Genomic DNA, 24,870 nt, shown 5'->3' with positions numbered 1-24,870 from the left:
GCACCATGAAGAGCTGAAGGCAGGAGCAGGCTGGAGAATGGGGAAGGGGCAACTGCCCCACAATACACTAGCAGGCAGACTAAATACTTCATTCAAGGCTGGGCAAGTTTCTTAAAGTGTTACATTTTAAATTGGGAAAGAAAGCCAAGTAAGCTGGATATTTAATTAGTATGTGGCTGACTGTCAATCTGATCAGGGGCAAGTTAATGGCGGGGGGTAGGCAGAAGTTGGGAGAACAAGTGGTGTGGACACCTGCCTACCTTAGCTACTGTACCTTGCAGCACTCCACTGCAGCGTGTTGCAAGGTAGATACTTGGGAACTACAATGGAAGTCTATGCTGCAACAACATGAATCTCTGCTGATTTTACAGCTCCCTGGGCCAGTCAGTGGAGATAGGGGATCCCCAATGCCTTGAAAAGTTGGACAGCGGGACAGTCCCTGACAATCATAAATGTTCTATGAAAACCAAGACTGTTGGCTGGTATGGGAGTGTATTGTAACATTGGTCTCTTAAAGCAAATTAACCTGCAATGGAGTCTAAAACCAGTACAGGAATATGATGGATCATTTCTTACTTAGAGGGGTGCTTTATGCTAATTTTCAGCCAGGGCACTATCTAGTCAATTAATAAAATTTGATACGGTATTTAGTATGTAAATAATCACAATATAATTTTAAGGATCGTTTACTGCAAAGTTAAACAGTAATGTTTTTTTACATAAAGCACCAACCCTTTATCTGTGTATGCCAAGAGTCAAATTAAGTGTCAGCAATAAAACATGAAGTGGTCAATTCTGCCATTTTTTCAATGCCTTGAAACTCACTGTGACACGTACCAAAGTACAATAGTTACTTTCCAAGACATTATTCTTGCATGATGTAAAAATGCAGCTGCCATGGTTACAAAATAGTTCTTAGGCCTCAGACATGAGGGATTTTAAACAGTCAAATTACCAAATCTCAACTTGCTCAGATAGAAAGGGCTATGCAGAAAGCATTGGTTAAAGTGAATTAAACCTTCCTGGTTTCTTTCATTAGGTTTGCATACATTTTAATAGAGCACAAAGGTAATTCTCTCCCTTTTCTGGGACAGTGCAACTATAATACTGGGAAAAATATACAATACAGAGGAATAATTCTTCATTTTAAGACATGATGTGTCTTTGCTTTATTGGTAGGCTGTAATCATGCATAGTTTAAGACTTTTTCTCATTTCCTGTAGTTGTTGAGTGATTGTGTATATATATATATATATATATATATATATATATATATATATATATATATATATATATATATATACATATATATATATATATATATATATATATACTATTGATGTCTCAGATCTAATAACAATGCTTGGGAAAACAATGGTTGGACGCCCAAAGCTCTCTCACGTGCTCCTTATATTAAGCCTGAAGTGGTGTATATAGGGCAGGGGTAGTAATGCAGGGGTGGGAAGAGGGCAGAAATATGCAACGGGATAAGTGGAAGTGGAGACTTAGTAAATGTTGTTCCCCTGTCTGAAAATTGAGTTTTGTCCAGGTATGGTCATACCTGGGAACTCTCCAGGTTTCACATGGAGTCTTCCACTTCCCTTCCAATAAACACAACCTGGGGCTTCCCCTAAAACAACGCATGGCTAACCACCACCCGTTCATGGAGCCACTCCCCAAGAAGAGGAAGAGCTTTGGGTAATCCATCCTATGTAGTCCCTGGTATAGGTGCGGTAATTATATAAGTGGTCACAAAAAACTGTGAACAATAAAATAATTGCAAAGTTTGGGTAAGTGCAATGTAAAGAAAGACATTTCATTGCAATTGCAAATAGCATTTTTAATTTGAGTCAATTCAAGATTCATGTCATGTCTGAAATACTGTTTACAAGATCATTCACTGGAAAGTCTTTGAACAAAGTTTCAGAAGAATGAACAGATAAACAATGATCAACTCTCTAATGAAAGGCCAGCATAGCAGTATAAATTAGAGATATTTTCCAAGAACATTGGAACATCTGTGCCTTTATATTATCATTATTAAATCACAAATATTAACCTTGGTTTATACAAGTTTGGTTAACGTTCCAAACGAAAGAACAATATAAGCTAATAGTACCTTTGTGTAGGAGGATTGGAAAATAATCCCTACCATATATATGGCCTCTACATAACTATATAAATATTTGCTATTACATTAAAGGGTGATGCTTTGACCAAGGGACATACCACTGCATTGCTTAGATGATGTCTGAAACTGGTAAGTACCGAAGTGGCAGGTAGCATTCATGGCTCAGGCAAAGTAGCAAAATTGCATTTCACAGTTTGAAAGAGAGAAACATTAGCTATGTGATGTAATTTGTAATTACCGTATTTGCTCGATTATAAGACGAGGTTTTTTCCAGAGCAAATGCTCTGAAAAATACCCCTCGTCTTATAATCGGGGTCGTCTTCTAATCAGACCCCAAAAAAATGGCTGGGGCCATGCTGCTTACCGGTCGCGAGCAGCGTCTCTTCCTTTAGAAGCAGGAGGACAGGAAGCTTGTAGCTTCCTCACAGAACTCTATCTCCCCCTCCCTCCTCTGGGGGCGGGGCCAGAGAAGTTGCTGGTACAGCCGGTCCCCTGCAGAAGTCTTCGAGTGAGAGATCTGCAGTTCAGGTAAGGGGGTGGGGGAGGGTTTTTGGGTAAGTATGTGTGATTAATGTGTGAAGTATGTGTGATTAATGGAATTAATGAGTATTTAAATGTTTGTGAATGTGTGTTTGTGTCTGATAGCATGGATGTGTAAGGGGGGTGGGGGTTGTAGCATGGCATAGGGAGGCTGTAATCCCACTACTATCATCCCCAGGTTCCAGCATGTACTGGCTGCCTTGGCTTGATAGGAGTGTGATTGCTGTTAGCATGTTTGTTAAAAGGCATATCATGGGGCTGAGTGGCATATAGGGGGTTATAGGACCTCCAGAAATGCATTTTAACCCCCTATATGCTACTCAGCCCCATGATATGCATATATACCTCCAGAAATGCATTTTAACCCCCTATATGCCACTCAGCCCCATGATATGCCTTTTAACCCCCTATATGCCAGAGTGGCATATAGGGGTATAAGGCATATCATGGGGCAGAGTGGCAAATAGGGGGGGTATAAAGCATTTCTGGGGGCAGAGTGGCATAACTGGGGGGGGGGCAGGTTGGCAAATAAAAGGAAATTTAAAAAATATATTTACATGAATTAATATTTACTGGTAAAACTTTTTTTCCTATAGGGTCGTCTTATATTCAGGCTTTTTGTTTTTTTCCTAAATTAATATTTTGATTTTGGGGGGTCGTCTTATAATCGGGGTCGTCTTATAATCGAGCAAATACGGTAACTGTGCTAGGGGTAATATGGTAAATTTACATATGATCGTTACATGACAGTTTTGTTGGCTTGCATACCTATCAAGTGTTCTGATTAAAGCTAGACAGTCCCGATTTTTGTCCTCTTTTTGCATACACTGGGGATTATGTGTCGGTTAGGGATATCAGAGGATCTTTGCTGACCACACAGCAATATATGAAATGTGCTTTGGCAGGCAACACCTCCCAAATGGCCTCCTCCTGATACACTGGAGTTGCGCGCCAGGGTGTGGCATCATATCCCAGTGCTCTGCTTCAATACATTTCAAGGACACAAGGTAAGTGCATGGTGCTACTCCTAAACCCCCTCTCTAACTGCACACTCAAAGCAGATGTTCTGATTTGAACACCTGAAATGTTGGGCAATATGGAACAGATCTATGGATTTCTCGAAAAACTCAACAAAAAAGTCAACTAAAAAAGATAAGGCTTAACATAATTGTAGGAGGCAAGTAGCCAATAGCAGATGTTCATCCTAATCTATTCTGTTTTTGTTCAAACCCCAACTAATTTTTACCCATCACCATTGTTTTAGATAATGGATCAAAGATCACTATGACGTTAGTTACTGATTCATATTCATACAGTAAAATATCCAATAAATATAATTCTATCCATATTAATTGTGAATTCTCCATACAGGTTAACATTCTCAAAATATTACACAAGCTATCTTGTGCAATTTCTCCACTCTCTAGGACACATGGCCTGTAGTTACAAAGGCCAGTTGAAAAGTAGGACAACCCTGGAAACATCTCCTGCTCTATATGGGAGCCGGGGCAATGTAGGCTGAATTGGGCACACATGAGGGGGGTGATTTCATTTACATTAAAAATAACTCTGGCAAGTGTGAAGGGTCAAACACCTCTCTCATCTAGAGAATACCAAGCTCTCATAAGAAGGCAGGTTCATACCTCCCAAGAGTCCCTGGTTTTATTGGGCCGTCCACATTTTCAGACACTGTCCAGAGGTCTTGGGACACTTTTGCTAGCAGTGGGGATCATGTGCCAGTCGGGGAGATATTCTGATACCTCCTGACTGACCCAGGGAGCTTGATAATCCATGGAGGTTTGTGGTGTTGCAGCACATATCTCCACTGCAGCTCCCACGTGGCCACATCACTGTGATGTTTTACAGCTCAGCATTGCGAGTTGGCTGTTTGCAGTAAAGTGGGTGGGCACGCCACTTCTTGGGCCAACTGTGCCCCTTCCCACTTCTTGCCACAACCACCAACACATGTCTAGGTTTGGAAACCTGAAATTTTGGAGGGGTATGCTAGTTATTAACTCTAATATCCAAGTGCATACTAGGAAAACTCAGAGAGCTCTTATATTTGTACATCAGCAAAAATAACTTTACTTTTTGCTTTCCATGTGGATGAAAAATGTGAGCTTTATCTAATATGACAGGAGGGTGATCATTGTTCTGCTCATCCTACTGTACTTAATGTAACTTTTCAGAATTTAGTTTTAAAAATAATTTCTGGCTACTAAACATAAGCAGTCAAATATTAACACTAACACTTGCTACCTTTCGTTTGGAGTAGCAATATATATTATGTGTTTCTTCTTTTTACCTTTGTCTTTGTTTTTCTCCTTTCCTAAAGAATCCAGTTTCTTCCTCAAAGATTTTTTCCTCTTCTGTCCATCTGCAAAACACATTGTAAAGATTTGTTAAAGACATGCAATGCATAACATCGTAGTGAAGCAATCCATCATCGTACTGTCACAAACATTTGACCTGTCAATACCTGTTGTTATTTTACCAAATGGCATGCAAACTTCCCATTGTATGGAACCTGCCGTGCAATATCAGCAAACGATAATTACAAGAGCAAGAACATTTGATATCTATAAAGAGTTAATGCTTGGAAACCAAAATATACCCACCTTTACCATTGGGTTGTCACAAACTAGTATTTCTAGGACACATACACATTTTACATGCTTATACCTCCCAAGTATCTTTTTTTTTTTGAGGAACAGTCCCTTTTTTGCAATCAAATCCATTGTCCCTTTTTCTTCTTCAGTGTCCCTTCATTCTAGGAGCGCAGAATGTTTGGTGGCTATAAATTTATCTCAGGGTTTTAGAGCCCCCAAATAATCATACATTATTCTACTTTTAAATTATGTATTCTGTTACATCTCTTTGATGCCCACACCAGCTCTAATCTACCTCCTAAAACAAGTGTCACTGTCTTGTAATGTTGAGAGTCATACATGCTATTGACCATTACATATAAAGCTTTACCCTTTAGGATGGTCAGCAGCATGTAAAAAATACCTGGAAAAGAACTTGATGAATTCTTATACAATATTCTAAGTACAAATTAGGTATTTATTTCAATTCAATATATATTATTTTTTTATATTGTTTTATTTAGCATCATCATATTTCACAGCGCTGTACAATAAAAAGTAGTGTATAACATAACAACTTGACTTACAGAAACAAGAGGTAAGGAGTGCCCTTCTCTAGGACAGGGCTGTTTAAATGTATCTTTCTGATGCTACTGAAGGTATTCCATACGATTGTCATACTTTTTAAAATATGCAAATTATTTTATTACATATAAAACCATCTCCACTGATGTTGAAGAGTCAAACCACACTTTATTTATTCATATCAAGACTCAAATATTTCTAAGACAAACTTCATTTCAGTTTCAAATAACACCTACTTATCAGAGCATTCCTTCCATTTCACAAACATGACTAGGCACACTGTTCATTAGTTCAAAAAAGGGGTTATGGTTAAAAAAATGTATGAAGGAACTTCTGTCCAAGTACCCATTTGTCCATATATCCCAATGTAGGAGTATTTGCACATCTATCTCTATTATTTAATGGCAGTTTCATAACGAAATAATTTGAATTCCAATAATGTCAGCAAGAACTCACCTACTAATCAAATTCCATACACTCCTTTCTACTCTGTGTTATGACAGTCTGGATAATCTAATCTCTGTCTTCTGTCTCCCAACATCCTTAACCCACCTTCCTGGTCATATGAATGACATACAGGTGGTTACCATAACCAGGTACCAATCAACTTTATCTTGAAACTATGAACTTCTGAATTGAATGGAGACTTTGTTTGGAGGTTGTCATGTTTTCTATCTACATTCCAAAGACTCCTGGGTGTTCTGCTTATTTGTTGCAATGATTTCACATGATCATAACCTTACTGCATGGCAGTGATTTAGCCATTCTCCACCCCATACCTGCTGGATGGCATGACACATGTTAACTCAGCATTCATTGCTCCACCAAGGTCATATTTATTGCAGGGGAAAAGATGCAGGTTCCCTAAGCCCAGGATTACTCACTAATGGCACTTGTTCATTGGACCCTTCAACAGGCACCGTAGTCTGGAGTAAGTTGTGGGTGTAACCAGACCACCATCATATACCAGCTGCTGGTGGAACATAAGCCACAAAGAAGGAAGCACAAACCTACACTTTCATTCATACCCAGGTGCATGGGGAAAGCCTACCCCAGTCTCAACCAAGTATAACGATGGCCTTTCCCCATTGACTTAAGTCACAATCCTTGATGTCCCCTTCTGGTGCTGGTAGACATTGAGAGATATGTAGCCTTTATGCGGTGTTCCACAACCAAACTGAAGATGTGGGATTTTCACTTATGTAATAAGACAGGTACAAATCTTTAATAATCCACGTTATTTAGTTTGGCATCAAAAAGCAACAGGCTTTCCATGATATTTTTCTTTTCTATTCACATCTTGAAGTATTCTAAAATTTGACATTTAAACTTCCTCTAGTCCAAAAAGCACATTGTGTAGAGCATACTTTCTGTGCAGTTTTACGCATCATTGAATAATGGATAAAGTACTGTTTTAACATGTTAACCTCATAAATCCCAGGAAAGGAGTTCTTCCTATCTTTATTTCCATGTGTAAATTTTTAATGATTACAGATCTATCATATGCAACCCCCAAAAGACTTTGAGTCATCTTCAAAACCAAATGTCAAAAGAACTTTTTGTCAGCAAGATGAATTAATGTATTTGTTTTCCAAACAAGGTTCAGACGCAACAGAGAAGGAATGACGAGAGACAAAGCCAGTTATGAGTTTATTGGCCTTTCGTTTTATTACATTTGTACCCCAAAAGAAAAGCAATAACTGTCATTTCTCAGCAGCCAATTATCTTTTAGTGTCATGGGAAAACACTGACGAACTTAATTTGCATTAGTGGAAATATTACCATTATGATGGAACGCAAAAGTACACCAGTCATATCCTGTAAAACCCTATTCTAATTTTTTACTGAAATATCTAAAATCTTTTCAAGCCTGTTTGGGGGAAAAAATGATGTTTTTCAGGCAGTTTGCCTCTTTACCAGATGGCATAAAAGAAGTTATTAAAGGGACACTCCAGCCATCATATGCACTTACATTTTTGTGTGGTCCCTTTTGCAAACGCAATTCTGCAGAATCCCCCCAAATACATTTGCCACTTTTCCCACTCCCAGCTAAATGCCATGCAAGTAATGCATTCAAGAGAGTTTTAGTAGTGCAGCAGCAGGGTGGCTAAGAGTGGTCATTCTGTTTATGTTTGTGCTAGTGTGGCATACATGCGAACAGTCCCAAATTTGCTGGGACAGTGACTTTTTTGGGTTCTGTCCCATCAAATTCAGGTCTGTCCCTGCATAAAAATACTGCCTATGCACAATGCATTACACTGCACAGGCAGCATTGCGTTTAAGCTGTATATGTGTGAGAGACATACAAAGCGGGTGCGGGTGCGGGTGAATGAGCTCCAGACATCCCGGGACAGCAGGATGTACAGCCTAAAGTAGGCGGATTCACAAAGCACAACATAACTGCGCCTACTTCAGGCCCCACTCCATTTATGTTCCGGGACACCTGGAGCAAATGCTGGCAAGTATGGTATGTAGTGTGGCCAGTATAGGTGGGCATCAGTCTCAACCTGCCCCCTCCCACAAGTCAGCAACTGTGCTCTGATTGGACCTTCACTTTAAGCCCTGCATGACCAACAATCCCTGCAATGATAAGGCTATTACATAAAGTGAGAGATGTCAAAGCAAGCAAGATTCTATTTATGTGGTTTTACTTCAAGTGGTCTGTTAATGAGTATGAGGGGAATGACCACTGCATTTAGCAGAGCTAAATTCACTTACTGAAGCTGTGTATACCCTGTGGTTTTTGTTTGCCAATCAGTGTAAACGTTTTAGATTTATTTTTGAAAGTTCACATCACAGAGGCTGAGATCAGAGACAGACTGTGGCAGAGTCGGAATTATCAATTTTCTACAGTTCACTCGCATAGATATTACATGTTATTTTATAAGAAAACCAGGCTCCCCTTTCCCGACTAACTCAGCCTCTAACCCCCCCCCCCCCCCCACACACACACACAGGGATCTGTGTCCATCCCTCATGCATGTTGTTTTAACACCTGTAATACTGGGTTCCAATTTTTTATTTAGAACCAAAAACGCTAAATATACGTGTATTCCTGATACAACTAGGGTGGTGAGCAACACTGCGCTGCTCATGATAGAGCAGGTTGAGTACAGAATACTAACTAGCTAGTGTATAGACATTTCTTGTCGATACAACCATCTTTACTGAATAGGCTTCCTAGGCAGAGCTCTCAGACAGTCTCTAGAGACCACAACAGGAACTCCCTAAGGATGGAAAGACAGACATTCTTAATGAATTCCACATGTAGCTAGCTCTACTGGAAGGAAATACTGGCCAACCTTGCAAAGCCATACCTATCACTTGCACATGTGGAGTCTGTACACTCCATCACCAGATTTTCATGAATTAGTCCCTAATTCAATGTTCAGTAAAGATGCAGCTGCTTCTTTTTATACAAACATTAACTTGTATTCTTTTTTAATCTCAGAATTGTTTCCCAAAACATCACTTTTCAGTTTATATAGGAACAACTTATCAGTGCCTGATTCAATAGTACCAGGAAATACAGTATCTCATAAAAGTGAGTACACCCCTCACATTTTTGTAAATATTTTATTATATCTTTTTACATCAACAACACTGAAGATATGACACTCTGCGACAAAGTAAAGTAGTGAGTGTACAGCCTATATAACAGTGTACATTTGCTGCCCCCTCAAAATAACTATCAATGTCTAAACCTTGGCAACAAAAGTGAGTACACCCCTAAGTGGAAATGTCCAAATTGGGCCCAATTAGCCATTTCCCCTCCCCAGTGTCATGTGACTCGTTAGTGTTACCAGGTCTCAGGTGTGAATGGGGAGCAGGTGTGTTAAAGTTGGTGTTATCGCTCTCACTCTCTCTCATACTGGTCACTGGAAGTTCAACATGGCACCTCATGGCAAAGAACTCTCTGAGCATCTGACAAAAAGAATTGTTGCGCTACATAAAGATGGCCTAGGCTATAAGAAGATTGCCAAGACCCTGAAACTGAGCTGCAGCACGGTGGGCAAGACCGTACAGTGGTTTAACAGGACAGGTTCCACTCGGAACAGGTCTCACCATGGTCGACCAAAGAAGTTGAGTGCGCATGCTCAGCGTCATATCCATAGGTTGTCTTTGTGGAAATAGACGTATGAGTGCTGCCAGCTTTGCTGCAGAGGTTGAAGGGGTGGGGGTGGGGGGGTCAGCCTGTCAGTGCTCAGACCATACGCCGCACACTGCATCAAATTGGTCTGCATGGCTTTCGTCTCAGAAGAAAGCTACTTCTAAAGATGATGCACAAGAAAGCCTGCAAACAGTTTGCTGAAGACAAGCAGACTAAGGACATGGATTACTGGAACCATGTGCTGTGGTCCGATGAGACCAAGCTAAACTTATTTGGTTCAGATGGTGTCAAGCATGTGTGGCGGCAACCAGGTGAGGAGTAGAAAGACAAGTTTGTCTTGACTACAGTCAAACAAGGTGGTGGGAGTGTCATGGTCTGGGCCTGCATGAGTGCTGCCAGCACTGGGGAGCTACAGTTCATTGAGGGAACCATGAATGCCAACATGTACTGTGACATACTGAAGCAGAGCATGACCCCCTTCGGATACTGGGCCACAGGGCAGTATTTAAACATGATAACCCCAAACACACCTCAAAGACGACCACTGCCTTGCTAAAGAAGCTGAGGGTAAAGGTGATGGACTGGCCAAGCATGTCTCCAGACCTAAACCTTATTGAGCATCTGTGGGGCATCCTCAAACGGAAGGTGGGGGAGTGCAAGGTCTCCAACATCCACCAGCTCCGTGATGTCGTCATGGAGGAGTGGAAGAGGACTCCAGTGGCAACCTGTGAAGCTCTGGTGAACTCCATGCCCAAGAGGGTTAAGACAGTGCTGGAAAATAATGGTGGCCACACAAAATATTGACACTTTGGGCCCAATTTGGACATTTCCACTTAGGGGTGTACTCACTTTTGTAGCCAGGGTTTAGACATTAATGGCTGTGTGTTGAGTTATTTTTGAGGGGACAACACATTTACACTGTTATACGGCCTGTACACTCACTACTTTACATTGTAGCTGAGTGTCATTTCTTCAGTGTTGTCGCGTGAAAAGGTATAATAAAATATTTACAAAAATGTGAGGGGTGTACTCACTTTTGTGAGATACTGTATGTTTGTATTCCTGCATTTATTTACAAAAGGATTAAATCTAGCTGGTAAAATAGCACCTCTAGTATTTAGATATACACACCATAAAACTGTGCTGGGGAAGAGATCAAGTCCCTGCACTGATTTTTAAGGAGTTCCCATAGAAATCAATGAGATTGCTTTCTGCGCAAGGGGGGTGCTTGCCAAGCCAGCAGTGGAGTGATTGACAGTAAGTATATCACATGTTAAGAGATGTGCACGGCAAATTGCTGGGGAGCGACTAAAGGGACTTAGTGCTTATGATGGCTGAAGTATCCCTTTAAACATGATTGCAAAGGAAGAATGAACCAAAGTCTAATTTTCTTACTCTGATTAAAGGAGAATGTATGTACCAATTTGCATGTGTTAAAATGCTCTGGAGTCCAAGCAAAATGGACTTTAACATGCATTTTACTTTATTATATGGCTGAAATATTCCTTTAACTTCCCGTTCATAGTACTTGGTTGACTATTACTTCCCATTACGTTATATAATTTTCTTAAGTTACTCTTTGTTGGCAGCTCAGTGGTTCTTGTAAGCAAAGGCTGAGGAGAACTGGAGGTAACATCAGGACAGCAAATTCAGCCACAGATCTGATATTTTAAAAAGTGTAATAGGCCCTTGTGTTTCAGCCAAATATAATCAAGTGACAAATGCACCAAACATATATTTTATTAAAATAACTTGGTTACGCTGCAAGCTTCAGCTGATCGTTCTCCTACAAATTTGTGAGATAATGTTCATTTACTGAATTACGCAGCGCATAGGGTGGACTCGGTGTTTGCAAGAGGCACTTTCAAAGGTTGACCCATCATAATGCACTGTGAACTCAGTATGTTGAGATGTTTCATCTTACATGAACTCACCTCATTCTAATGAGAATAAACTCAACACAATAAACAATAACAACCAATTAGCACAATCCATCTGCCCATTTTCCTACCTACATAAAAATGTTTTTAGTCCTATCGATATTGTATGGTTTTAGAACAATTTAATCAGAAAACATAATGTTTACCCAGCATTGTTTTTTGGCAGCAGTCTAGATCATGTCTGTTCCCATAGGCAACAAGCGCAGGGACTTGCAAAATATACTAATTCATCAATAATCCATGATAGTTGAGGGAATGTTTAATAAAACAGACACAAAATGAGTTTGAAACACACGCTGTTCCTGCTACTGTGCTGGACAAAACAATTTACAGAAAGATAATTATCAGTTCTTGCTCAATGGAACACACTGTTCACAAGTAATTTCTTACAAATATAGACCCCATTGGCCTGTAAGTGTTTCTGCCTATTGTAATTATTGTTAATTCTGATCAATTAAATGCACACAGCAGCCATCATACGTACTTTAATGTATATGCTATCCGAGAGGTTCCTTTTCAAGTGTCGTGTCTTCTATCGCAAATGCATGGGGGGATCTACAGAATCCCCACATACACATTTGCCTTTTTGCTTGCTCCCAGCGATTTTCCGTGCAGGAGATGTTTGACCGAACACATCTCCTTGCATGTGATATACTTACAGCCAGTCTGCTCCAGCGTTGTCTCAGTGAATGTGCTCACATTTTACTAGCCACTAACCATTCCCAGCATTCAGCCTGCCCTGACCTTGAGGCTGTGTTTGATCCCAGGAAGGCGACTACCTGATGGAACCTGGAGGTCAAACCAGTGACAGATTAAGACACATACCATACATGCACGCACACAACTCTCTTCAAGCCTCCACGATGTGATAAACTGCACAGTGTAGCTAGTGCTATTCAGACGATCGAGGTGTATATAATACTAAAAATATAATACTTAACTGGATTTTCTTTATTTAAAAGGCAGAAAAGATAAATTATATTAATAGGTGATATAGTATAATACTAATAACTAAAAGAAGGAAATAGAGATGATCAAGTGGGAGTAGAATGTCTCCACCATAAAGTCTGTAGTTGTCTTCTTCCCACCTCCTTAGTCTGGACAGCGTAGACTTTCTTACTGTCATTTTAAAAACACATTATATAGCTGTGTTTTACATTATTTTTCTCTTTGTTTGCAGAAAGCTTGCTGCACCTAAATTTAGCTAAACTGCAGAGTGGTTTGACCATCTTTTTCCAGCTCTGTAGAAGAAATTTTAGTTTTTTGCACACAAATTATTTATGCTGCTGTCATTGCTGGACTTTAAGACACTCATCCATCAATGCGTTTGCCCCTGAGGTAAATAATGTGCGTCTGTTTTAAACGGACAAACATGCTAACTCCTGTACCAGACTGCAATATGGAAACATTAGTTGTCTAATCTGTCTAAGTAAAGCTTGGACTCATTTGCCCTGGATTTGTGAAGAAACGCCAAGCACTAACTCAAGGTTCCTCCGAGGTGATTTGTGTTTTACATCTTTTCATTGTTCAGACATTGTTCAGAAACACATAAACAAGGTTATGTATTAATCGGTTGATGAAAATGTTGAGATCAGAGGATTGCAGAAACCTAACCCTGTACTTCCCATAGGAGCAACAACTGAACATAACTACCAAGAATAAGGATAATTTACTGTATGTAACATAGCAATGTAGATTTTCAGCAGAGTTATGCTGGGGTGGCAACCCGATGACTTCCCAGGGTAGTCCGACTGGGGTTGTACTTGAAGAACATCACTGCCTTTTTTCCTTCGACATGCAGACTGTACTGTGTGTGCTATTAAGCAGGGAACATATGGATTCAAAACATTAACCCTTTCCACATTTTCACTCCATCCAGCACATGCATTTTGATGTTATCTTATAATTGTGTTTTGCATACAGAAGCATGGTGGGATTTATCAGGGAATCCCCTCCACACGTTTGGTATGTTTCCTTGCCACACACCTCCTTTCCCATGCAGCACCTCCCTGTGCATGCTCATTTACAGCTACCGCTGATTTTGGCTGCATCTAGCACCATAAACTGGCATGAATTGTAAAGGGAAGATATTACAGTAATTAATACGTATGTATACGTTAGTTCACTGTTCCTTTAAACACCATAGAAACACAAGGCAGCCGTCCATATTGTAATGCCTTGAAATACTTTGTATTTATAATACAGTTAGTCTGTTACCCCGTGATAAAGCAAAGGTTCAGCATCTTGGAGATCAGCTTTTTAAATGTTTAAAAATGAACACTGCTGGTGTTCTAAAATATTACACAAAATCTAATGTTTAGAACTCTATATAAGCTATTATTTACACTTGAAAATGTTAAAAGCCTGTGGCATCAATTAGGCGAATGTACTCAGCGAATTTATAAACATCTAAATGCCAAGTTTATTTTAATCCACTGGAGAAGTCTGGACGGCCAATAAACCCATTGTCGGCAAGGTGAGCAATTCATTCACAGGCACATACAATCTGGTGTTTAGAGGGCTAGGAATTCGGATTTTGGGTAGATCTATGACTGTGGACGGACACCATCTAGTGTCCCTAGGCAAAAGTAAATTGTAGGGCCCTCACTTGGCCCCATCCCCTCAGTATACTTCTAAAGTGTCCTGGTTTTCGTGATACAGTCCTGATTTTCGGTCACTGTCACTTTGTCCCAGGTAGCTGTCCCATTGTCCTACTTTTGCAGGCAGTAGAAATCATGGGCCTGTTGGAGAGTTTCTCTGACCTCCTCTAACCAGACCAAGAAGCTGTTAAATAAAAGGAGCGCTGACCTCCATTGCAGATCCCACGTACCCACCTTGTGACGGTCTGAAGCTGAGCATAGCAAATAGCTATTCAGATAAGGTGGGGGGCGAGACTCTGGCCTCACCAACCTGCAGTCCATCACACCTCTAGCCACACCCCCAATTCGGGTGTCCCGATTTGGACACTAAGTTCCGATTTGGAACCTTCTAGGTTCAAACCCTGCATGCTGTGCATACCAACTAGGTCATGTTTGCACAGCTAGGCCAAATTCTGCCATGCATTGGGTCACAGAAGAGACATCAGATATTTGGATTAAAAACAGAATTATTTTCAATTTTACATTTTTATTTTTTATTTCTTTACCATATCAATGTTAATTTTATCTCACTAAAACATTAGCAATACAGACATTTAGTTAATTAGTTTTAGCTATTTTTCACAGTCCAACATTCCATTCATTTATCATTAAAATTAAATTATATGCGTAAACCATTTTAGAAATGTAACTGTTTGCCTTGGTCTCATTCATATTAATGTAACAAATGAATTTACATGGTGCAATTTCATGCCACAGTGTGAGGCTCAAGCAAAATAAAACAATTAGATGTATTCATATATTGTTATCGAAAATAGGGTTTTCATATATGAATAAGTATTTTTTAATTACAATATTTGCTTGATTATGAGACAGTTCATTTTTTCAGAAAAACACATCTGAACATCGAGGTTGTCTTTTATTCAAACCTAAGATCTGCGGCACTGCCGCACAGCCAACTAAGCCTATAGGCTTATCTGTCATGCTCTCTCAAGCACACTCATGCTCTCTCAGGCTCCTTTTCAATTTCTCCCTTCCTTCTCTGCTGGCCACTTCCATGTCGCTGTCTCCTTATGCCAGCTCTTATTCTTTTCTTGCCTCTTATTTTCCTTCTTTCTTCTGTCTTCTTTCTTGACCACTTTCTCCCCGGTACCAGCTCTTTTATCTGCTAGGGTTTGTTCCTCCAGGAAAAGTGTTTAAAAAGGAAGAAGTTCTACCTGATTCCTCCAAAGTAAAAACAGACAAGTCCATGGGACTTGATGAGATGCACTCAAAGTTTTTAGAGCTTTGAAGTGTCCTGGCAAAACTGTTGGCAGACTTTTTTAACCAGTCAATATTGTCAAGACTAGAAGTTGGCAACTTCACAAAACAAGGTAGCAAACAAGACTCAGCCAACTACAGACCAGTACGTCTTACATCAGTAGTTGGCAAATTAATGGGAACAATGCTAATGTTTAGGATTGTTAAATATCTGGAAGTAAATGGCTTGCACAATTAGAAACAACACAAGTTTACTACATGGAGAACCTGTCCAACTAACTGACAGACCAGAAAGGAGCTGTAGATTTAGCCTATGTAAATTTCACACAGTCCCCCATAGAAATATAAATACATTTGGATGTATAGGGCAATGGTTGAGTAACAAGAGACAGAAAGTTGAAGTTAATGGTGTGCGTTGAGGAAGGGCTTGTTATTAGTGGGGTACCTCAGGGATCAGTTTTGGGACCCATACTTTTAATATTTAATATTTTTGTTAGTGATATTACAGGCTTAATAGTAAGGTGTGTCTCTTTGCAGTTGATACAAAGATCTGCAACAGGGTAGATCTTCCAGGTGGATCAAGTCAAATGGCAAATTAATTAAGTAAATTAAAAGAATGGTCGTGAGTGTGGCAGCTACAGTTTTATTTCGATATACAAAAAGGCAGAATATAGCATTGGGAGCAATGTTCTGACAGTGACAATGGAAGAGAGCGACTTAAAAGTAATTACATTTTATGACTTAAAGATAAGCAGGCAATGCAGTATAGGGTCAAAGAAAGAACAAGGGTTGTTGGGTTGTATAGCTAGAGACATTAGTAGCAGAGAGAACTTTACAGATCTTAGATCAGACCTCACCTAGAGTATTGCGTACAGTTCTGGAGACCTCACCTCCAGCAGGATATTGAGAGAATTCAGAGAAGGTCTATCAATATGGTAAATAGTTTGCAGGACAAAAATTATCAGTAAAGACTAAGGCAGCTCAATATAGGTAAGAAAACAATGCAATAAAGTGTTGAAAAAGGCAAGCAGGGTGCTAGGTTGTATAGCAAAAGTCAATAGTAGCAGGACAAGGGAGGTGGTTCTGCAATTTTACAATTGTTTATACAACTCCTTCTATATGTGTATGCCTTTCTTTAGAACCCCATATTAATACTAACATTTGTTTCAGTGTTCTAGGCATTTGTCTTCCAGGACAAATTAAAAAGCCTGTTCCTAGTTAAAGTTTAATATCCAGATTTTATACAAATCAGTTTTTCTTTTAATTCTCTCCATGCTACTAAGTATTTCAAAATACACAATCCTATTATACAGAGCTTTATAAATAAATGATATTAAAGACAGTGCTTTACACTACTCAGGGTATGATTACAAAAACCCCAGTTAAAAGGTCAAACTAGACTGAGATTATACCGAAATATCTATATTAGATGACATCGGGGGAGAGTTTAAAAAGTTATGATAATATTCAGTTAGGAAACTTAAAATAATATTAAATTATAAATATTTTATACTGCCAAAAGCTCATATGTGACAATTTAAATAACGCATGTAATCTTATAGGGTTTGCGGCCAAGTGAGATTACAGAGCACAAACGTGCTAGGGTCACTGAATAATATAAGGGCCTGTCAAAACAACCCAAGGGCATTGTCATTTTCCTAGAGTAATAAGCATTTCCGCCTTTGTTCAGTTCTGTTGGATTTATCAAAATGCATATGCACATAGCCACACGCAGTGGGGTGTTTACCTTCCGTGTCGCCCTAACCAGGGCAGTACCACCTGCCGCCCCCTACAGCCCTCCGTTGTGTTTATGGGCCGGTTGGGGAGATCAGTAATGTCCCTTTTGACCGGCCCCTTAAGTAGTGGCATTACAGGAAACCTGATCACCCTACTGTTATATAGGAGAGCTGTGGTACTCCTGGACCTGCCCCACTAGGCTTGGGCCGCTGGCTACAATTTTACTCCATAACGAACTGTGAAATCATCATATAAAACACTTAAATGTGTCGGAATGGTAGAGTATCCACAAATATATTAATAAGTAGAATAATGTAACATCAGCAAGATACAGTATCTTATACAATATTTACATGTACTCCCATAAGTAACACATACTCAGTAGTCAACCTTTACATGGCTACATGAATCACAGTCGCCATGGAAACAAACACACTTTTTCTACTTTGCACCATAATTTCACTTTAAACGTACAGTCCACTTAATGTGTTGGGTTAGTGACAGGCCTTTTAATAATGGGATGTCTTACTGACCTTTGTTACTAAGGGTACAAAGAGTGTCACTGGTTCTGAGCATGTATCAAAACAAATGATGGCCGTTTTCATTAAATCAGTTATCACTAAAGGGAGTTCAACTAACACAGCATTTTCATGTTTTACTTACAAATCCTAATGTTTTTGTACAAAGCCCCTGGGACCGTGGCATATCGTGGGAAGTCAGGGAGTGTTTCATTTGACCCTGTGTGAGTAATTCTAGAACATCTTTTTGTTGTTATATTATTTAGATTTCATCCCAACACATTAGCATATTTCCTGATTTCCTGGTGCAAAATCTTCTGATTCATATGAATTAAATCTGCACTTATTTCTTTGCAAACTACAGCTCAACCCATATGCCTTTATTGATGTCTGCTAGAAAAACAATACATCCTCTCGGGGAAGTGGACATTTAGAATTGTACCTCCTAATCTTTGAAACTTTAGGCTGCCGAGGGTGGCATCCTTGGCCTTCAGCCTGCCATGCTTGCACATAGTGCCTTAGATATGTGTGTATATATATATACATATATATATATATATATATATATATATATATATATATATATATTTACTTTGTATAGTGCTCACTCTTTGCAGAGCATCATGAAATTACACAACTATTAATCAGGGCTGAAACTAACATGCACACTGACACACACTCACACTTATACGTACATTCTCAAACTTACACACTCACATTAACACACATAAACACTCACACTTACACAAACATACTGATACTAACACAGATACACCTTCATGCTAACACACACTTCAACATTCATGCTCTCATACACACAGTCATGCTCACACACATACAGACACGCACATTCATGCTCTCACACACTTCCACACACACATTCATGCTGATACACACACTTAAAGATAAACTTTTACATAGTTACCCACTCCCTCAACCTCTCACTTTCTCATTCCCTTACCGCGTTCGCAGCTTTCTTTCTTTTACCGTGCATTTCTGTACATCAGTAAATTTAATTAGAGGAAAAAAAAAACAAATTTTAAAGGTTATAAGTCCCTAATTGTTGTATAGTAGTGTAAGAAATTGTTAGTTAAGCAACATGCTTTATTTAATTACCAAATATCTTCCCCTGTAAAATACAATTGGTATGTCTGGGACTAAAGCCTCTTTTGTGTGATTAAACAGTAATAGTGTGTGTCAGACCTTTCCTGAAATAACAGCAACAATTTCAGCTACATACTTGTGCTAGGCCCGAAACAGAGCTTGTGAATCACAGCCATGGGACACATGGGCCTTGGGTCCTCGACCTGAAGAGTCATTATACTAATAAAAATACTCAAATGAAATTCCAGCAGTATTTTTAGGGGAAACAATATGATGCAGAACCAAAAGAGAGTAACATTGTACAGCACTTCAACATTTGATGGCACCATATAAATCAATTAATTACAACCACAATAATGATTGTACTAAAACTACCAAGAATCCGTGCCGGTGAGCTAAAATGAGTCAACATTACACATTTTCTACCAATTAACAGACATTAAATACATTTGCAAAGAAACATTGCAAGGAAGATTTTCTTGAGAACAGTTACTGTTTCCAAGAATTAATTTTTAAAAAATTCAGGGAAAAAAGGCAGGAAATCAACCGCTTACCTTTGGGAATAGTGATCTGACAGCTTAAGTCATAGTCTTGTTGCAGACGGTAGAACGCAACTTCCTGCAGTCTTGATCTCTCTAGCTCAGAAAGACTTTGTATGGGAACCGATTTCAGACGAACGCTGCGACCAGACATACTGTTCCATGTAAAATCACCCTAAAGGAAAATAAATCAGAAGAAAAATTACTACAATATCGTTTTGCACCATTTTTTTTTAATCATGATGCAGGACCAATTCCTTGTCCAAATACAAAACCAGGGAACTAATCATTGTTGAACACAAAAATAGATGTCCTAAGATAGAAACACAGAAGTTAGAGAGATACCACTACCTCTCTAACCTCTTCTGTTTTATAAAACACAATGCAGAATATAAAATGAAATAAGATAATACATGGAGGTTCTTTTAAGCACTATAGTGTCTTGGTTTACTAAGCTTACTATCTTAGTCAATTTCTCTGCCTACTGGATCTTTCTGTCCTTACCTCGGCAATCCTATCCAATAAATCTAATGTCCCCCTGTAAACAATGGTGAGCTTCAATGCAGTATCTCCTTATGGGGTCACCAGGGGACTCACTGGGTAAAGGAAAATGTTTTATACTAAATTAATACTACCATGAGCTTGAGACAGATCATAAATTGCTAACTACAAAACAAGGAAGCGTTCCAAGAAAAAATATTCCATGAAGATTTTATGGAATATAGAAAACATTTTTTTGTGTGCATATTATAATTCAATAAGCAGAACCCTCACATTTGTTGGATGGTGTTAAAGGGACTTTTTTTTCTTTTTTGTCTAGCTTTCTGTTAAAAAATATGTAGTAATGTAGTGGATGCATGGATGGCTTTACAACATTTTTTTTGTTATTGTTCAAACAAGCAAAAATTAATATAAACAACAGAGGAGGGCAGGTATAAATTTACTATAAACATGGCATAGACCAGGAGTCACTGGAACCATCTAATCCATGAATATTGCCTTCTGTGGAATCCAGGTAGCACTGGGCACACCATTTTATTGTTGTAAAAATTCGTTTTCTACAATGTTTGTTTTAATTTGACATTCTGCATGTTTTGTGCTAAATTAAGGGGGTTTAATTATATAATCTCATATTTTCCATAGCATAGAAACCGAGAATTTGATGGATGGTAAGAATCGATTCCGCCATTTAGTCTTCTACCTATGTGTCTATCTCATGCATGCTTAAATCCCCTCAATGTATTAGCCCCCCACCAGGAAGCTGTTCCATTTATCTACCACCCTCTCAGTAAAGCAAAACTCTCTTAAAGCAACAAGGCTGCATAAAAATATTTTGCAACAACCACAACATTTGGAACTAAGTGATTTAAAATATATATATATATTCCATTTAAAATGAAATAAAAATAACATACGGTACATCTTTACTTAGGAGAAAACTTGATTCATGCAGAAATTATTTGGTTATAATTGTAATTTAACCTTAAACACGTTTGTTTTTCTTCACATCGTATACATAGACGATGTTTGTTTTAAAAATACACTTGAAACTTTTATGTAAGCAGTCAAACAGGACATTTTGTTAAAGTGTTTTGATAAAGTATAATGTCTTGCCAAAAACAGGATTGAGATTTAAAGATTTACAATATATATAACATTAGCACACACCCAGCACAACACTTTCTACAAAACAGAGGCCTCTTGGTTTTAAGGATGGATAGTACACACACTGTCTACCCTGGGAAATACATTTCCTGTAGTTAATGTAAAAATAACATTCTTCAGCTTTTTGCATGTTTTAATATTATTGGCCATAAAAGTTTTCCAGCTTTTATATTCTCCAGTTTGCACTGCTATTATCTGCTAGATTCATATCTTCCTTCTGTAAATGGCAGATATTATTTTTAAAGCCCTTGGAGGACGCTTCCATCTGTATAGTTATTCTCATCATTTTGTGGGGAAAGTGGATAGAGCGTTATCAGCTACGTAAAGGAAACACTGCATAGGCATCCTGTTAAGCACTGAAAAATGTTAGTACCAGGGCAGTAATTTCCATGGGGCAATAGGGGCAGCTGTCTCAAGCCCCACAAGATTGGGGCGCACTTGGGGAGCTGCCTATCAGCAATGCCCCTGTACTCCTTTCCTCTTCCATTGGTGTATGATGAGTATGGGGTTGACCCTGCCCCAGTTGCCAAGAACCCTACTTGCAGCTATGGTTAGTACTTGCTACTACATGCAAGAATGAAACTTTTGTATTTTTTTTTTTTTAAAGAAAGTACTCGTGAGAAAAGCTTAGTATTGGCCCAAGATGTTTCCTTATGCACGTATATTTAAAAAAAAACAGTCCTTAACAATTGTTGATGACAAACTTAAACAGTCCTTACATTCTGTTACACTATAGAGGGAGTGCATCTGAATTTGAGGAGCAGGACGATTTTGAAAAATGCAGGGTTTTCAATTAGATCACCCAACAACTGCATTCACACTGACATCACTATTCCTTTGCATTTTATAGTATGTAATATGCGATGTTTTATTTGGCTTTCCATAGGGTCCAAGGAACCTCCCGAAATGATCTTGAGGTCTTTGAAAATTGCCTGTTTCGTGCATTCGTACATATCAACGAAAACAAGGCCGGTCTAACGGACTGCAAAAGTTTTGGCACTCGTTGATGAGGTAAAGTGGGAGGGACTGTTTGTAGCAGAGTACATTTCAATGACTGATGGGTAGAAGTAGCAAGAAAAAGGGGAATAGTTATGACTGTAATTGATGGGTCCAACACTCTGGCCAATCAGCATTTACAAGGGGAAGGAACAAGCATTAGATATATTTGTGCTGATGTCATTTTAACTTGTCAGTAGCAGCAGTTACAGACTGATGAGAGTTGGAGTGTGAGACAGTGACAATTAGCTTAGCAGAGGCTGAGATTAATGTTCATTACTCATATACAATACTACAAGTAAATGTTTAGTTTATTTTGTCAGGACCCGGGCAAGCAGGTCGGGTAGGAGCCAAGTTGCAAGGGATACTAGGGGCTCTGCCTGTATCCCTTGATGCATCATGATGGGTAGGTAGGTAGGTACAGACAGGCACACAACAGACAGAAAAGCAGGACTGTAATCAAAGAATAAAGGGGAACTGTAGTGAGGACTGGGGAAACCAAAGACTGGGAAGTCTTGCCGTAAAGGCCTGGAACTGGAGACCGACTGGCAGGGCACACGGCAGAAATCCCACTGGCAGGGCACACGGCAGGAAGCCCACTGGCAGGGCACACGGCAGGAAGCCCACTGGCAGGGCACATAGCAGGAAGCCCTCAGGCAGGGCACACGGCTAGGAAGCCCTCAGTCAGGGCACACGGCTAGGAAGCCCTCAGTCAGGGCACACGGCTAGGAAGCCCTCAGTCAGGGCACATGGCTTGGAAGCACTCAGGCAGGGTACACGGCTTGGAAACGGCTTGACAGGTAGGTAAGTCTGGGCTGTATATTGACATTTTTTTCTACTTTATCTGATAGATTCTAAATATTATTATTAATAATCATTATCTGTGATAATGGCTCAGATTTTCATCAGAAACAAATGGCCAGGAAACGAAATTTGTTGTCCGAAAACAAAAGCTGCCAAAACGGAATGCCATACACATGTCTAGTATTTAACCTGTAAAATTGAGAACAACCATCACTGAGGGTAGCTATTAGCCTACTTATAGACTGTTCTATTGTTGAGGACAGGAACGCAATCTTTATTTATGTTAATTGTATAATCCTCATTTTAAAAGTAATTTTTTAATATTATAGTCTTCAATATAATTCTTAATCTTGCATTGTTAGGTATTGCAACAATAAATAATCTATGGAAAAAATTATGACATCATTTAACAATTTAAAAAAAACACATCAATGATATATAGATCAATTTTAACATATATCTACGGCCTAAATTAATATCAGAGGACTAAACACTAACTTCCCGAGCACAACTTTTAACATAGGTCAAAAAGTAAATTCCTAGAACTGAAAATTAAAACAATCTGAGAAAACAGAGTTTAAAGCTAAATTAAATGCAGCACATCCCATGATAAATTAATAACACATTATTCAGCTTCACTAAAGTAATTAAGAACCTTTAGATACTTCACGATCACTGCTATGCAACTCTCATGGCCTTGAATGTTTAGCTGTAATTTTGCTGTGCTGGTGAGATCACTGTTTTATTCTGCCAAAAAACCTTAGGGTCTACATTCTATGGCACTAACATTACATTTACAAAAACAAACGAACAATATGTACTTCTGTCACTAAGGTAAAAGTTCCTATAAATGGGAACTTCCAAAGCAGACTACCCAGAGCGCTCCCTCTTATTGGGGGAGTGGCTTCATGTGGGGGTGGGGCTATCACATTGGGCATGTCTAGATCCAGAGTACCTATCATTTGGGTGGATGTTGGGGTTTAAGGAGGTGGAATGTGGACTAGAGGACTGCATTGGGATGTGGGTCCTGTAGGTCCTGCGGGACCTGTCAAAAAACTTGCGGGCGGTTTTTCGGGTGTTGCGGGCGGTCAGACGATATACCTGCGGGTCCTAGTAATCCTGCGCACTCCCGCAAGGCTGCCTTCGCTTTGCTCCCACATAGCTTCTCTTCTCTTCCGTCGAGTCACGTGAAGTGACGTAAATTCACGTGACTTAGTTGGGTTCCAGGGCGGAACAAAAGAAGAGACGCTGTGTGGGAGCAACGCGAAGGCAGCCTTGCGGGAGTGCGCGGGAAATCTGCAGATCAGGTAAGGGGGTGGGCAAGATTGACCACATATGTTGCGGGAGCGGAACACACACATTGCGGGAGCAGGCGGGATTGGACACATATGTTGTGGGAGCATGCGGGAGTGGAACACACACATTGCGGGGGCGGGCAGTAATGGTCAGACATTCAGGGGGAGTGGGATTAAAAAAACAGTCCCTCGCAGAGCTCTAATGTGGGCACGGCCCACATTAGAGCTTTATCTGGAGTGCTTTATCTGGAGACTCTAGGTATGCAGTTTTTTTTCCAAAAGTCTTATTACAAGGAGAAACAGGTGTTTACAGCTGTGAAATGTTTGGCAATATAGCCATTTTCTATATAAACTGTGACATTCAAACCTGCCAGAACATAGCTTTCATAAATTCAGTTGTAAATATGCTATATTAAAACAATCTAACAATCAGAACAGTAAATAATTATGGAGTGTTTCT

General features: G+C 39.4%; 1 protein-coding gene across 3 annotated transcripts in view; it reads right to left on the bottom strand.

The window, feature by feature from the left end:
• Positions 1-24,870, bottom strand: part of ARHGAP6 (Rho GTPase activating protein 6) — a 230,101-nt gene that overhangs the window by 35,505 nt on the left and 169,726 nt on the right. For all 3 annotated transcript variants that reach the window (XM_053455055.1, XM_053455056.1, XM_053455057.1), the window contains exons 2-3: positions 19,666-19,825; positions 4,977-5,048 (exon numbers count right to left, since the gene is read on the bottom strand). In XM_053455055.1, coding sequence (XP_053311030.1) covers positions 4,977-5,048; positions 19,666-19,825 — 232 coding nt within the window. The remainder of the gene's footprint in view (positions 1-4,976; positions 5,049-19,665; positions 19,826-24,870) is intronic.

Source organism: Spea bombifrons, chromosome 2, assembly GCF_027358695.1.
Source record: "Spea bombifrons isolate aSpeBom1 chromosome 2, aSpeBom1.2.pri, whole genome shotgun sequence".
Classification (NCBI taxonomy): domain Eukaryota; kingdom Metazoa; phylum Chordata; class Amphibia; order Anura; family Pelobatidae; genus Spea; species Spea bombifrons.
This window is presented reverse-complemented; position numbering and strand designations above follow the sequence as displayed.